The sequence below is a fragment of the Eleutherodactylus coqui genome, chromosome 11, assembly GCF_035609145.1.
Source record: "Eleutherodactylus coqui strain aEleCoq1 chromosome 11, aEleCoq1.hap1, whole genome shotgun sequence".
NCBI classification, from domain to species: domain Eukaryota; kingdom Metazoa; phylum Chordata; class Amphibia; order Anura; family Eleutherodactylidae; genus Eleutherodactylus; species Eleutherodactylus coqui.
This window is the reverse complement of record NC_089847.1, coordinates 95,592,104-95,609,425: the sequence shown is the minus strand read 5'-3', so window position 1 is coordinate 95,609,425 and position 17,322 is coordinate 95,592,104. Positions and strand designations below refer to the sequence as shown.

Genomic DNA, 17,322 nt, shown 5'->3' with positions numbered 1-17,322 from the left:
AGGTAGTCCTAATATCTTGACTCTCTGTAACGATATCTGGAACTCCACGTTCTTGCATGTTCACTGCTTTTTTACCTATCAGTATCACTTCAGTCATCTATTCACCTGTGTGCAACTCCACTTTCCTATCCACTTGCATAGTCCTATCCATCTCTGTGTAGCTCCACTCTACTACTTACCTGTGCGCCTACACTTTCACTTTCCTACCTATTTGCATGCACTTTCACTATCTGTACATTTAAATGCAGCTTAACTCTTCTACCTGTATACAATCCAACCTTAGTACGTATCTGCATGCAGCTCCATTCTTCAGCATGTAGCTCTATTTTCATATCCAGCTGGTTGTAGCTCCACTCTACTATCTGCAGGCAGCTTATCTCTTTCATACAGCATATCTGTGTGCAGCTCCAGTCTCCTATGTATCTGTGTGTAGCTCCACTCTTGTCTACAGCAGCCTGCAGCTCTACTTTTCTGGATAACATGGCTTTCTTACCTGTTACTTTCTTTCTGCAGCTCCACTCTACCTGTGTGCCTCCACTTTTACTACCCTACCAATTGTGCATGCACTTTCACTATCTGTACATTTAAATGCATCTCCACTCTTCTATCTGTATACAATCCAACCTGATCTGCATGCAGCTCCACTCTCTACTATGTAGTTCTATTTTCATATCCACCTGGGTTTAGGTCCACCATATCTATCTGCAGGCAGCTTATCTCTCCTATCTGCATGTAGCTTCACTCTATCTATCTGCAGGCAGCTTATCTCTCCTATCTGTATGCAGCTCCACTCTCCTATATGCAGGCAGCTTATCTCTCCTATCTTTATGCAGCTCCACTCTATCTGCAGGCAGCTTAATTCTCCTATTTGTATGCAGTTCCAATTTATCTATCTGCAGGCAGCTTATCTCTCCTATATTTATGCAGCTCCACTCTCCTATCTGCAGGCAGCTTATCTCTCCTATCTTTATGCAGCTCCACTCTATCTGCAGGCAGCTTATCTCTCCTATCTTTATGCAGCTCCACTCTATCCATCTGCAGGCAGTTTATCTCTCCTATCTGTATGTAGCTCCACTCTACTATCTGCAGGCAGCTTATCTCTCCTATCTTTATGCAGCTCCACTCTATCTATCTGCAGGCAGCTTATCTCTCCTATCTTTATGCAGCTCTACTCTATCTATCTGCAGGCAGCTTATCTCTCCTATCTGCATGTAGCTCCACTCTTTCATACAGTATATCTGTGTGCAGCTCTACTCTTGTCTACAGCAGCCTGCAGCTCCACTCTACTATCCATCTGCCCGGAGCTCCAATATCCGATTGGATATCTGCCCGGAGCTCCGATAGTATTGCTACAGGCAGAAAGATATCTATTGACCTGGAGCTCTACTTTCTTGCATGCACACTGCTTTTTTACCTATCTGTATCATTTCACTCTCCTATTCACTTGTGTGCCACTTTCCTATCTGCTGGCGTATTCCTACCTATCTCTGTATAGTTCCACTCTCTCATTTATCTGCCTCCACTTTCCAACCTGTCAGTTTGCATGTAGCTCCACTCTCCTCTCCAGCTGTGTGACTCCACTTTCCAGTTTGCTTGCAGTTCTAGTTTCTGCATAAACATGGCTTTCTTACCTCTCACTTCCTTTCTGCTATGTATTTTCCTATCCACTTGACCGCAGCTCCACTCTACTACTTACCTGTGCGCCTTCAACTTCACTATCCTACCCATTTGCATGCAATTTCACTATCTGTCCATTTAAATGCAGCTCCACTCTTTTACCTGTATGCAATCCAACCTTACTTATCTGCATGCAGCTCCACTCCTTAGTATGTAGCTTCACTCTACTATCCACGTGTAACTCCACCCTCTAATCTAGCTGTACGTAGCTCCACTCTTTCATATAACATATCCATGTGTACCTCCGCTCTCCCATGTATCAGCCTGTAGCTCCACTCTCCTATCTAGCTGTACGTAGCTCCACTCTTTATGCCGTATATCTGTGTGTAGCTCCACTCTACTATCACTCCAATATCTTATGTGTTGACGTGAATAGCTACTTTCCTGCGTTTACACTGCTTTTTACCTGTGTCACTTCACTCTTCTAGTCACCCTGGTGCTCCACTTTCCTATCCTTCTGCCAATTCCTCCATTTCTGTACAGCTCTACTCTCGAATTCACCTTGAGCTCCACTTTCAAACCATCTCTCTCCTCTAGATGTGACTCCACTTTTCTGCTTAACCCCTTCCTTTCTGCTCTATACTGTATTTTCCTATCCACCTGTGTATAGCTCCACTCTCCTATTTACCTGTGTCTCTCCTATCTACCTATTTATCCAACCATGTACAGCTCCATATTCCGACTCTATACAGCTCCGCACTACATAGCTACTCTACCAATAGCTGCTACTAGTCAAAATTAGGGTGCACATAGACAAGTAAATTAAGTTGATGGAAATGGACAATTTTAACTAAAATGATCATTTATTGGGTAAATTTAACAACTAAAGATCGTTTTAGTTGAGCAACGACAGGCCGTCATCATGGAAAGAGGTAGGCTGAGCTTGATTTTATCTGTCATGTAGTTGGATGAAAGATCTTTAATCTATTACTGATCTTTTGTTTAAAGAACGTTCTCAGGAAGATCTTTTATCACCCGGTATCACTGAACATGTATGGTCAGTTTTAACAACTTTAACGACCAGACCTCACTACCTGTTTCATCTTTTTTTGGTGCTTTAATGCTTGCTTTATCAATCTAGAACTTATTTCTCCCTTATAAATAACTATATTTTCCACCTTCATGTTACATGATATTGCCTTGAAAATTAATCCAATATCATGACTCCTTTCTTCCCTTTCCCTGTCTGCATGTCCTTTTTTATCTCTTTGTGCAAATTTCCATTCTTCTCTCTTCATTTACTTTCTTCCCTTTCCCTACATTTCTTCCTTCTCCTACTTTCCATTTGCTTTCCTTCCTTCTCTTTTTGTCCCTTTTCTTTCATCCTTCTGTCCAGTTCCTTACTTCCATTCTTCCCATTCCCTTTCTTCCATCTCAATTCCTGTTCTCCCCTTCTAATTCTCTACATTTCCCTTTCCACCTCTTCTTTACATTGCCTGCCTTTCCTCTCCTATACATTTCCTTATCTCTGTCTCTTCTCTTTATTTCCCTTCTACCCTTATTTAAATTTCCTCAATTTTTCATGTTTCTTTCTCTAGACTTCCCTTCTTCTTCTCTAGACTCCCCTTTCCTTTTCTAGACTTCCCCTTTTCCAGACTTCCCTTTTCCTTTTCTAGACTTCCCCTTTCCTTATCTAGACTTCCCTTTTCCTTATCTAGACTTCCCTTTTCCTTATCTAGACTTCCCTTTTCCAGACTTCCCTTTTTCCTTTTCTAGACTTCCCTCCTCCTTCTCTAGACTTCCCTTCTCCTTCTCTAGACTTCCATTTCCTTCTCTAGACTCCCCTTTTCTTTTTCTAGACTTCCCTTTCTCCTTTTCTAGACTTCCCTTCTTCTTTTCTAGACTTCTCTTCTTCTTTTCTAGACTTCCCTTCTCCTTCTCTAGACTTCCCTTCTCCTTGTCTTGACTTCCCTTTCCTTCTCTAGACTTCCATTTCCCTTTTCTAGACTTACCTTCTCCTTATCTAGACTTCCTTTCCCCTTTTCTAGACTTCCCTTCCCCTTTTCTAGACTTCCCTTCTCCTGCTCTAGACTTCCCTTCTCCTGCTCTAGACTTCCCTTCTCCTGCTCTAGACTTCCCTTCCCCTTCTCTAGACTTCCCTTCCCCTTCTCCTTCACTACATTTCCTCTTTTCCCTTCTGCTTTTCTATATCTCCTCTCTTCCTCCATGTTTCCTGTCTTCACTCTTCTTTCTAGCTCTTTTTTTCTACACTTCTTTCTTCTTCACTTTACCCAATTCTCTCCTTCCCTCACTTCACCTCTATAATTTGCACTTTCTCTCCCTCATTCACATTCCATTTTTTGTCTCCAGATCCAGAAGTAACTTGTGTTTCTTTCCATTAACGAATCATTGATAATAACCTGCGGACTGAGCTTTCTTTCCTCTTACATATTTTACTCTGCTGGTCTAGGACGTTTAATTATTTCTTGGGCAAGTACTTAGGCCACTTTTCTAGAACATTATTGATGCAATCATAAAGTGATGATTTCTATTGGATACAGGGTCTAGGACATACAATAACGATGTGGATCAGTAAAACAGAGTAGCAAATATTGCTTTCCATTTAAATGTACAGAAAATGCACCAATTTCATACTTTTACCCTATTTTGACTAAATGCATAAAACCATCAATATAAAGCAAGTGCTACTACATGTGCCCTAGTAGTAACTGGTAATGCATGAGGGGCTTCCTACCTGATGGATAACAGGTTGTCGCCTTCTTTGTGGACATTTAGCAGTAGTATATACCTGTATACACATATATAGAGCAGTTTAGAAACAACACGATGACATTGTCATATGGCACCAGCTTGAGTAAATCGTATGGGGCTCCAACATAAAATCTTGTGTTCTGTAGAATAGTCTCCAGTCTGCCTGATTGCTGTTTTGGTTGTTCATTTTCTTCCCCACCATTCTCTCCACATTATCGCCTAAATATATGTAATCCTTTTCCTATTGAATTCACCTCTCTCTCTTCTCTCTCTACTACTTCTAACTAAAGAGGAGAAGCCAAGACCCAAGTAAGTGAGAAGCACTAATATACACAATGGCACACATATTGCTCACATTAACACTTCCTATCCATATTTCCAGCCAAGGTTGGGTACTGGACAACAACTGGGCTTAAAATAATACATTATATACCACTATTTATATATGTATATGGGTTTATGCCATGTAGTCCAGATCTCCTTGCACCTAAGGCTACTGACACACTTGCCATGTGTCTGAATTGTGCTCCAGAGATTTGGGTGCAACGCACATCGGACAGCACACAGACACCTGCTGTCCTTTATACGGACGGCCCGCACATTGACATGCTTTTGCATATCCTAATTCTTGTCCATTTATACAGACAAGAATAGGACATGCAATGAGTTTTTTTTCATGTGAACCATTGGTCTGTATGAAAAAAACTGTAGTGTGCATAACGCCATATGCTATAATTGGTCTGCAAGCTGTCCGTGAATCAACATGAACAGCACGAAGACCCAAATATGCTAGTATGCCGGAGTTTGTCAGCTCCTACAGTACGAGCGGCATAAACTAGAATTTTATGGGCTCATAGCAGCTGAAACCTTGAATCCAGGGATGTACATATTATGGTTACCTTTCTCACTGTGCGCTTACAAAGCTGCCGCTGCATGCCTCCGACGGCTAAAGGGCTTGCACATACAACGAGAGGACTTGAATTCAATTGCAGTTGCTGTGCCTGCAGTACCAACCCAAGCCATTGCAATTTGATAAGCGCTATCTGCGATCAGCTTAGCTTAGCTGATCAGCTGAGCAGGGTGTTGGACCAGATGACCCTGGAGGTCCCTTCCAACTCTACCATTGGCAAGGATCTCGAGTAGTGGACCACCATCATTCAACTATTGATAACTTTTCCTGAGGACAGGTCATCAATCGTAAAAGTGCCAGACAATCCCTTTAAGTACCAACACCCAGCTGAACTTTACAAATCCCTACAGTTGATTAACACTGGATATTCACTGTAGTTGGGAGGGAACTAGACTCAATGTGAGGAACTTCCAATAACACAACATGGCTTGTTTTCTAGGCTCACTGCACCTAAAATCCCAGAAGGAGAGAAAGTAGACTTTGATGTAAGTATATAAAAGAACCTATACAAAGTCAGCAATTTTGGAATAAGCCATTGCCTAGTATCGTAATACTAAACGCTTGCTGCTTCTATTCACAAAATCCTATGGTCACATTTTCATTATTAAGAACTCTTACAGAATGTTTGAACTTTGTCTACAGGATATCCAGAAGAAGAGACAGAACAAGGACTTGATTGAGTTGCAGTCTCTTATTGATCAGCACTTTGAGGGCCGTAAAAAGGAGGAAGAGGAGCTTATTGGATTGAAAGATAGAATTGTAAGTGGCGCTGCTCCATTGGGTTGTGTATGAAGTAAGCATTACCAAGTATTCCCACTAGGGGTATATGTACAACTGAAAGGGCATTAGAAATCTCAAAAATGTTGTATTTCAGGTTGGTACTTCTTTTGTTTCTGTGAGTTAACAACCATATAGTTTTTGTATAGTTTGATATGTTTTATGAGGTCTTCATTGTTTTACAATATGGAATTACAATCCATAATTCAGATAGTTTTGCATGCATTACCAAAAACAAAAACAGAGCTCAGGTAGTGCCCATATATCTCCACTAGTTGGCAATGTTGTACAACACTGATGCAATTATACTTGGGCAAAATCTTAGAGAGCAATTAAACTTTCAGAAAACTTTTTGTCTTTGACATGCCATAGTAAAATCCTGAATGATCGCTAGACTTAAGGGACAAAAGTGCTCACCTGGACACTGTACCCATTCGGCTGTGATCGGTAAGCGGTGTATGCACACATAGACCTGCCTGTGTAACTCTCCAAGAAAAGCCAATAAGGAACAGCACTCAGATTAGCGCTTCCGCCGCTTTACTTTAGCAGTCGATTGACGTCTCAGTACCCAGACTCCCAATGATCAGTACTTCTCATAGGTCACTATGACATCTCAAAAGTTTTGTAAGTTTAGTTATCCTTTAAATAGTTCAGTTATGAAGTGCGTTTTGGGCACAGTGACAAGTATACAGTGCTAATTTATACCACAAATTGCTATAGGGGGAGAACTACAAATAGGCATTCATGATTCTGTGTTTCATATATATATATATATATATATGTTATTAGATTATTTACCTTTAATAGGAGGACGATTGATTGATTAATTGAATCCTGGTCTATAAAGCATAGATTTATGCCTGTAACATTCTCATATATTAAGTTTTAATTTAGAGCATTCTACTAAATGATATTCAGCACATTCGTTTCTGATGATATCATTTTATTACTCTTCCCAGGAGAAACGTAGGGCTGAGAGAGCTGATCAGCAGAGGATTAGAGCCGAAAAAGAGAAGGAGCGTCAGAACAGACTTGCTGTAAGTGCCATCTCATCCCCCGGTCACTCTTGCAAAACTCAGCATTTATGTCCACCAGGCTTCTACATGTGCCATTTCCATTGGCACTAACTAAATCAAGCATGTGTGATGCATTCAACTCATCCTTATAATCCATGCTTTGTGCAGGAGGAGAAAGTAAGAAGAGAGGAACAAGATGCAATGAGACGTGCTGAGGATGAACAAAAGAAGAAGAAGGCTCTATCCTCCATGGGAGCCTCATACAGCAGTTACCTAGCCAAGGTAAGAGAGGCTAGCGAGGTACCAAAGCCAATGTCAAGTCCACGACATGGTCCATCTCATCTCATCTCATCTGGGTGCTACGAAATTCAAAATGATAGATTAAGAAGATTTTGAAAAAGCATTGGGATAGACTGAAAGGAGATCCTTTCCTATCAAGTGAGATTCAGGAAAACCCAATGTTACTTTCCGAAGAACTAAAACATTAGAAAATATCTTGGTACCTCTGTGTTCCCATAAAAACCACCTAGACAATGAGACCAGCCCAGTAAGTCCCTTGGTAGGGGTATACCGGTGTGGCCATGGGCGCTGTAAGTGTTGCAGCTTTTGAACTGCAGTTCGGATCATGTTGTCTACCTTATTGACTGCCCATACGGTCTACAATATATCGGACGAACAACCAATACACTAAGAACTCGCATGAACCAACATAGGTTTAATATTTCAGTGGGTTATATGGATTATTCAACATAATCCGTTAATACTGGGCTACTAGTGCAACATAATTTTATGTTCGACTTTAACTTTAACACAGAACGAGCGCATTAGGATTTTTATTACTCCCTATTACTTATTAGTCTTTGGGTGAATGGTGAACAGCTCCTATACACCTTACAGCGTCATGTGGGGCCTTCAGTTGATTACCCAAATCCAATTATACAGAAGCCTCACTATGCTATTAAGCAAGAAGTAAAGTTTCTTAACTTTGTATTTTTTCTCCTTAGGCTGACCAGAAGAGAGGCAAGAAGCAAACAGCCCGTGAGCAGAAGAAGAAGATCCTGGCAGACCGTCGCAAGCCCCTGAATGTTGACCACATGAATGAAGACAAACTCAGGTATACAATGGATTTTCCTTCATAATGTAATAGGCAATGGAATTCTAGACTCGATGAAAATCTGTTTTTTTTTGGCTCCGTCTTTATTGAAAGCGCTCTTAATGTTTTTAGAATCAATGGCCATGATGAAGGACATAGCTAAAAGGGGAGTGACAGAGGTGTTAAATAAGAAGATATTCACATTACAAGTGGCTCATGGTAGAAGGAGACACAGGATAGGTGATAACAGTCTGATCGGTGAGGGGCCTCACCACTGAGACCCCCATCGATTCCAATAACAGGGGTCCCAGGTTCCACTCTCCTCATCACTGCACGCTTCACAGGGAGGAGGAGATTAAATGGAAGTATGCAGTGCCACTCCATTAAAGGAGATGTCCCGAGGCAGCAAGTGGGTCTATACACTTCTGTATGGCCATAATAATGCACTTTGTAATGTACATTGTGCATTAATTATGAGCCATACAGAAGTTATCAAAAGTTTTATACTTACCTGCTCCGTTGCTGGCGTCCTCGTTCCCATGGAGCCGACTAATTTTTGGCCTCCGATGGCCAAATTAGCCGCGCTTGCGCAGTCCGGGTCTTCAGCAGTCTTCTATGGAGCCGCTCGTGCCAGAGAGCGGCTCCGTGTAGCTCCGCCCCGTCACGTGCCGATTCCAGCCAATCAGGAGGCTGGAATCGGCAGTGGACCGCACAGAAGAGCTGCGGTCCACGAAGGTAGAAGATCCCGGCGGCCATCTTCAGCAGGTGAGTATGAAGACGCCGGACCGCCGGGATTCAGGTAAGCGCTGTGCGGGTGGTTTTTTTAACCCCTGCATCGGGGTTGTCTCGCGCCGAACGGGGGGGGGGGTTAAAAAAAAAAAAAACCCGTTTCGGCGCGGGACATCTCCTTTAATCTTCAATGAGATGGCTGGAGATAGTCAAATACAATCACACAGCTATTTTCATCAGCCCCATTGAAATGAATAGATTGGCACCACACATGCTCAGTCGCCGCTCCATTCAATCTCCACGTCATTGTAGAGGGTGCAGTGATCCCACAGTGAGCCATGTTCCCGGGATAGATGCGCGCGGGGGGGGGAGTCTCAGTGGTGAGGCCACGACTGATCATACCCTTATCTTATGGATAGGTTGGGTTATAAAAGTCAACTTTTGGAACACTGCTTTAAATAGGCACTGTGTTCCCCTGTGGTAGTGCTGTAGGGAAACTGAACACTTCACATCAGGCTTACTCACAAATCAAAGCTGATCCCCTTCCAAACAGGGGAACACTTTGTGATCCGCTTACTGTAATGATGGGTCCCTTGTTCCAAATAAGGATTGTCCAAAGTGGAGAAGTCCTTTAATTATAAGAGCATGTATGGCCTACAGGATATATTAGATTTACCTGTTCATCTGTAATAGGGAAAAGGCGAAGGAGTTTTGGGACTGGCTGTACGAACTGGAGTCTGAGAAGTTTGAAATGGGAGAGAAGCTCAAGAAACAGAAATATGAGGTGAGTGAACCACATATATCAAAATTGGGGTTATTCACTTTAGAAAAAGAGACGGCTGATGGGTGACCTAAAAACTATGTATAAATATATGAGGGGACAATCCAGAGATCGCTCCCATCATCTATTTATACCCATGACTGTGACTGTAACTAGGGGGCATCTTCTACGTCTAGAGGAAAGAAGATTTCTACACCAACATAGAAGGGGGTTCTTTACTGTAAGAGCAGTGAGACAATAGAACTCTCTGCCTAAGAACATGGCAATGGTTTAGCTGTACGTCTGCTTGTTCAAACAGGGAGATGCGCAGACAACCAATGATAGCTTGATGTGGATGAACGATCATTTGGCCCCTAATAAAGTCTGAATTGACCAAAGTAAAGGCCTAGTAGATGAACGCTGATCTCGTTAATCAGCACCTGTCTACTTACCGTATATACCGGCGTATAAGGCGACGGGGCGTATAAGATGACCCCCCAACTTTCACCTTATACGCCGGTATTACAGTGGAGAAAAAAAAAATCATTACTCACCTCCCCCGGCGTTCTGTCGCGCTCCGGCAGGATGTCGCTCGCTCCTCGTCCCCGGCGCAGCATTGCTTTCTAAATGCAGGGCTTGAAATCCCCGCATCCAGAAAGCTAATACACACGCCGTCAGCCAGTTACATCCATTCAATGACATTTCAAGCCGGGGGAGGTGAGTAATGATTTTTTTTTTTACACTTTTTTTTTTTGTATTACCGGCGCATAAGACAACCCCCGACTTCAGAGCAGATTTTTCGGGGTTCAAAAGTCGTCTTATACGCCGGTATATACGGTAAGTGAATTTCTTAGTTTAAGGGCGCATTCCCACGTGAGAGGTACCGGCTGAGACCTATGCCCAGCCATTGCTGCCAATAGCCCCCCGATCTTGTCAACCTTATCGGCAAGATCGCGTTTCCATTGGCAACCACAGCTGGGTGGAATTGCAGCCGCAAGTCAATACCTGCTACATGGGAACAGACCCCGGAAGGACTTTTTCCAGAAACCGCATTACCCTTGTATCCGATATTGCAGTTCACCTTCAACATCCGTTTGTTATTTTTAATTGAAGTTATTCAAGCTTGCAAAAAGGATGTTATACATTTTATGAAATATCTTAAAACTACCAATATGAATATGTGAATAAGAGCTTCCTGTGTTACATATGACACAAGACTAGAAGTTAAATGCCTATATAATTTAAAGTAATCAATCTGATTTCCATCTGTGATATGAAGTTCTCACTAGTTTTTTGACTTGTACTAACCCGTATATTGTTTTCTTTTCAGCAGAACTAAATTTTCCCATATAGAAGGAAATGTTAAAGGGGTTTTCTGGAATTAAAATACTGAGAGGTCATCAGTATCTCAATTGGTTGGGGTCTGCTGCTCAGGACCCAAGCCGATCGGCTGTTTGAAGAGGCTATGGTAATCAGGTGAATGCTGCAGCCTCATCTTAGGCTCCTGATGTCACATTCATTTGTCATATGCCGGTCTGTCCCATTCGAGTGAATGGAGTTAAGCTGCTCTACCAGGCACTGCCGCCACCAAATGTACAATACTATGCCCGTTATGCAGTGAAGAGGCTGAGCACAAGCGGCTGATCAGCTGTGGTCCAAGCAGCGGCCCCCCATCGATTGGATATTGATGTCCCGGAAAATCCCCTTAACGGTTACAAAAAAAACCAAAACATTTTTTTTGCTCCATAAACAGTGTCTCTCTTTTCAGTAGACTGTCTCTTATTGCAGCCCATCCTCATTAAGAGGTACAGGTCAATGGAGCTGATCTACAGTACTAGACAGTCCATAACCTTTTCCAATCCACTGTCTGACGTCTTCAGACATTCTGATTAAAGGGCTGTGGAGCCCCGATGTCGGAAGGCATCCAGCAGGGTATTCTTACTGTATATTACTGGCCGCTCTGTTGTCGAGGGCCTCTCCAGCATGTCCCATACCGCAGTACTAGCTCTAGCCAGCAGATGGCGCCATTGTATAATGGCAGAAAGAGAAAGCCCCCCAGGGAACCCTGAATCCAAAATTGGATTGCAAAGGGTTAAAACAGTGGTGCTGTTTTTAGAGAACAGCTGAGACTTTTTTCCCCTAACTCTGAGCAATTGTGCTAGTGAAATGATTTAACCTTAATGGAAATAATAGAAGTCACATTGTGATTACGACTTTCTGGTGACTTGCGCAACTTTTAGTGCCCATGAAGACAGAGTCTAAGAATGATCCTCGGTAACCCACTAAGTGCTCAAAACGTAAAAACTTTTATTCAAAAGTAAAAAAAAAAACAAAACATCCTGGAATTGTCAGAAAGTGAGAAATACCTTATCAAGCTGTTGGAAACCCATAGAGATAGCACTAATCAAAAGCACCTGGAAAGCAGTGCATTATCAGAAGCAGGTATCTCCGTAATATGGAGAAATGTTGGATCTTGTGTATATTATTTCCCCTGCAGATGTGTATACTTCATATAGGCACATGGAAGAATGCAAAAGCAATAATTGGATATAATTCGAAGTACTGTATACACACACAACACACGATAGATGAATACATAGAGGATAGCTAGATAGATAGACCCATTGTGTGCTATTCAATGGAAGAAACCATTTTGTAAGATCACTCAATATTCAGCTTATCTGTTCCCTAAGAGCAAGAAACATCACTAATGTCAAAGAAGCCTCCGATATCGGAAAATCACAATATGCATGAGGAATATTCAGTATCCAGTACTATGGACATTATATTCAGATAGGGCACTATTAGATTATGTGGGGATCCCATGAGATAATCTGTGACATTATACAATAAAGGCTTGAGAATCTTGGCAACACTGTCTCAGCTTTACCAGCCTTGTGAGATCCAGTAACAGTCTCTTCAAACATACAACAGGCTTGGCGTGGCTTTGGACATACTCAAGAGGCACAATGGTTAACATTCACAGTCTCTATGGTGTAAGGTTTCCTCTCTTTCGGCAATACAGCCAGTCAATGACCATAGCTCCGTAAATTCAGTCCAGACTGACCAACACACTATCAGAGTTGATTAGGAGGCTTCAGGCCTATCACACAGCATGGTGCCTTCCGCTGCACCCAACCTCTCAGCCGGCATGTAGGGCTTTTTCATGACCATATGATTTCAGGCTGCACCCAACTTCTGCATAAACCTCTAGTACTTGGTTCCTCACTCCATCACAGTGACAACAGCAACATCAACATCTTACATATCATACCCCAATATTGCTACTAAATACAGGCACTATCTTGCAAGGATAGATATGCCCTACCATTCATCAGGCACCACTTATAAGCCCCATCCAGCATGGTGACCAGTTATGGACACCTTAGGATGGTCACCCTTGCCTGGGATCGAGAGCACACACGCAATCTCCAGAGAGGCCACAACAATGCCTGTTACAGCAAACCTATTATATATCTGCATAATAAATATTAGCCATTGTGCAATAAACATCAGCGCAAACACCATAAACATCTATAACATTTACCCAATACGCATAACTATTATCTGCATCCCCTTATAGGCACACCTACACATCACTTCAACACTCCTCCCATTATTCACATGATTATCTTGGTTTTTCTTAGATTACGACCCTGCACAGGAGAGTGGAAGAACTCTCTAAGTTGTAAGTAGAGATGCCCACTAGGGCACAAACTCAGGGCTGTTTGTTCAGTCATGTGTCAGGGCATTATTGGTACGACGGGACTTGGCCTTGAAGCACTGGCATAAAGGACATCATGGAATGAGTTACGAAGAACACTGGAACTGCAAGCGGTAGCCATATGTATTATAATTAGATTCAGGGATTAAAAAATGCCATAAACTGACCAGTCACTAACATAAAAAATAATTAAAACCTAAATCCACCAAAATTATTTAACCAATCAGGTTTCTTAGACTATCCTTGGTTTATTTGTGCAATCAAGTCTAAGTAGAGACTGATCCTTAGCTCCAACTTGTACATAAGGTAAAGCCCCCTGGTGCAAGCACCGAGTCGTGACCGACTCCTAGGGTGATGTCACATTGTGAAGTTTTCTTGGCAGGCTGTTTTTGCAGGGTGGTTTGCCATTGCCTTCCCCAGGACATGGACATACATTGCCCCAAGCTTAAAGAGAAGGCCACCAGAAGAGTGAATTAAGGCAGTAGAAATAATATCTCTTATCATACTCATCCACTTTTTTGGGAGATGTTACCTTTTAGAAATATCCAAATAGATGCCACGTCTCATATATAGCTGAAGTCAAGGTGAGAAATCATACCAAAATGTTGACTGGACTCTACATAGTGCCCATACATAGCACCGTAGACAGGAATGGCTTGCAGTTTTAGTGTTCTTGAATTTCAAAGTATTTGGAAAGTTAAATGCCTCTGTAATGGCCCAAGTCCTGGTGTAAGGAAAAGGTAAGTTGTGTGTTTCGGGATCTCCCAGGTCTAGTTGTGTGTACGTCACAAGGCAGAGGCTGGACCCACACGTCTACAACTCTTTTCTTTCTACACTGGTAATTGCGGTAATAGGATTCCTACATGCACCCTACTGCAACAGCTCCGTGTATGAAAGAGCTGCAGGTAAGGATCTGTTCAGAACCCTGAAGCATAAATGGGTTGTGTTCTTTTAACAGATTACAACTCTCAGGAACCGTATCGATCAGTTGCAGAAACAGTGAGTAGCCTCAGTTTTCCTAACCTCCTTCCAATCCCAACCTGCATCCAAAACAACCCTCTAAAACCCTAGACCGAAAGATCTGGACTGTGAATGAATCCTCTAATATCTCCTTAGAATGACTGTAGTGAAATTAGACTGGAAACTACCCCCTTGGCCTTTTAAGTAGTTTCTGCTTGATTTCATATCGGACCATAGATACTAAGTAGACCATGTTTTTCTAAGAACCATTACGACTATAACCAATTAGTTCCTTTTTCATCGACAAACATCACTTATGTTTACCCCCAAGTCATATCTAACTATACTTAGCCCAAAAATAATATGGCCGTTGCCCAAATGCACTGGAAAAAAACATGGTAAATATGGCTTATGGTAAAGAAACCAAACAGTATATCAGTTCACTAGAACCAAAATTCCTTTAGGCTTAAGTTGAGTATTAAACGGGTTGTATGGGATACATTACCAATTGATGTGCTTTTTTTCCCACTCTTGCCAATGGCTTGTGTTTGGTATTGCATCTTAGCTCCATTAAACTGAATCGGGTTGAGCTGCAATACCAGACACAACCCATAGACAAGAGTGGTGCTGTTTTGGGAATTAAAAGTAGACACTTTTCCTCATCCTGGACCACCGCTTGAATTCCTAGTCAACTAATAATCTACAATAGGACTGCTAGAAGTGCAGCCACTTGACCCATAACATCTGCTCGATTAAAAATCATTGGCATAGGCAATCATAATGAACTATTATACCCATACATACTTGACTGCAATATAACTTGACATCTATACCTTATCAGTAGCATTCCCTATAGTCATTCCCAAGATGAATGCAATGGAACGTAATTATAAGTATATGCATGAATTAATCAACTCCCTAAAAAACCCAACACTACCATTCAATATGCAATCTCTAATGCCCTTTCTTGGTACACTGGAATGTTTCGTAATAGCCAATGGCTTACAGACAATTTACTTACTCAATCTACAGTATGAATGGCCTAATGTTATGCACATTATAGAGGAATAACCTTGCCTGGATTTCTTGGGCTTACTGTATCATGAATGTATCATCTATATTTCCAACATACTTATGACATGCTACAGTAAAGTCTCAACAGATATGCAAGATATCACCAGCCTTGAAAGATATTACAAGCCCTTGCTGATTGCTTGGCTGGATATCTTTAGCTTATTGTGATATCTCAAGTTCTAACCCGTGATTGTAACAAGTAAGTAAACTCAATCTTGCTAACTTGCTTCTTCTCTGACTCTGGTATGTAAGGTATAGTATAAGCATCTGAGGAACTTGCTATGGCTCTGTCACCAATCGGCAATGTCTTAATACTATCAAGGCCCAAGGGTTGTTGTATCATATCTGTGGTAGTGGCACTATTATGGTAGTCCATATTTTGGGGCCTAGAGCAATGTTGATTGAGTGATAGCAACGTGAATCCGTAAGAAGAATGCATGACAAATGGAGGAGTATTGCATGTGGGAAAATACGCTAAGTCTCACCTAAACTAACACATGGACATGGTAAGTGCCCCTGCCTGTGTGTGCCCATTGTGTATATACAAGAACTTGTTATATGTTAGTTGTATATGTCTGTCAACTCTTCTACTTCTCATACTGTCCTTGTTCCTTCTCGAACCCCTCTCTCTACCTCTAGCTTTCCAATGATCTTTTGCTTGGGCGGTTTCCTGACCATATCTTTCTTTTCCCGTTAACAGCAGCAAGAAGGCAGCCGGAGGAGGCAAAGGAAAGGTTGGGGGCCGCTGGAAGTAAGCTCCCCCATAAACAAGATCATCTCCTGGCAGAGAGCAGCCCCTCTCCACTCTTCTTTCATCAAACCCAATCCTGCAGGAAGCTGGCTACACTGAGTGCCCCACAAGATAGTTGTCCTGTCTTACCCCGAGGGCCACCGTTATCTCTCTGTGGACTGCTCTGTATTATCTGTTCTTTTTTGTAAATAAAGTGTGACGCTTCTTACCCACTACAAACCCCCTGTGTACCTGTCACATACATCATACCGAAGACTGAGGCAATGTGATGTATCTCCAGCCACTAACAAATAAGGCTCTATACGTGGTACCAACTACAACGGGCACATTCTATTTACATCATGCTTGGCATCGCTATGTATAGGGTATGCTCTTTTAGTCTACCATTCGACTTACAAATGGTTTATATTTGAGATCCGCATTTAATTGGCATGACTTATGAATTTTGCAAAGTTGGCCACAATGGTGTATACATTCTTTTCATTACATTCTTAGAAATGAGAGAAGATTGGTAGAAGAAAAAGACCACATGCTTCATAATCATTTATTTTTAAAGCAATATTCATTTAAGTGTGCTATGCAAAGGGTTTAAGTACAAAACAAGACAAGACACAAGTACAATAATCACGACTCAATTAGTGACACAGACAAGTACATAGGGCGAGATGTTAAGGAGAGGTTCTCACCTGTAATGGTGGCTGTTTATAGATGTCTCAGCTACAGTGGAAAACTTAAAAATAGAGAAAAAAAAAGTGCTATGCTGAGTGTCCCCCATAGGTCTTATGACCGTCATGGAGGACATTGAGGTTATAAAAGTTAGCCATTAAACCCCATCTCATCATCGACGGCCTCGTTCAACCTGCAACCATGCTAGCATGTTGCCAATAGCTGAACTTGTAGCCATGAGCAAAAATAAGCGATTTTGCCAAAGAAAGCTTTGCCTGTAGCAGGATACGAGTGATTCACCATCTAAGACATGGATGGCAAGAGCGTTACGTATTCCTCAATCCAGTGGATTCTTTCAGGTAGGGTTGCATCTGAAGGCCTCTTAATCGATGGTGGAATAAATCGTGCAATGGTGACCATTACTTCACTAAATACTATCTATAGTCTCTTAGACCATATTCAGACATTATAGA

General features: G+C 41.9%; 1 protein-coding gene across 8 annotated transcripts in view; it reads left to right on the top strand.

Moving 5' to 3' along the window:
- The window catches only part of TNNT3 (troponin T3, fast skeletal type), a 36,771-nt gene extending 20,377 nt beyond the window's left edge, over nt 1–16,394 (top strand). For 7 of the 8 annotated variants that reach the window (XM_066583087.1, XM_066583085.1, XM_066583089.1 and 4 more), the window contains 9 exons: nt 4,680–4,698; nt 5,739–5,784; nt 5,942–6,058; nt 7,036–7,113; nt 7,261–7,374; nt 8,097–8,206; nt 9,608–9,698; nt 13,322–13,362; nt 16,133–16,394. In XM_066583087.1, the coding sequence (XP_066439184.1) occupies nt 4,680–4,698; nt 5,739–5,784; nt 5,942–6,058; nt 7,036–7,113; nt 7,261–7,374; nt 8,097–8,206; nt 9,608–9,698; nt 13,322–13,362; nt 16,133–16,187 (671 nt within the window). In that variant the 3' untranslated portion in view covers nt 16,188–16,394. Of the gene's footprint in view, nt 1–4,679; nt 4,699–5,738; nt 5,785–5,941; nt 6,059–7,035; nt 7,114–7,260; nt 7,375–8,096; nt 8,207–9,607; nt 9,699–13,321; nt 13,363–14,356; nt 14,398–16,132 lie in introns of all 8 variants that reach the window. The other variant, XM_066583086.1, reaches the window with a different exon arrangement.
- Nucleotides 16,395–17,322: the final 928 nt, after the last annotated feature.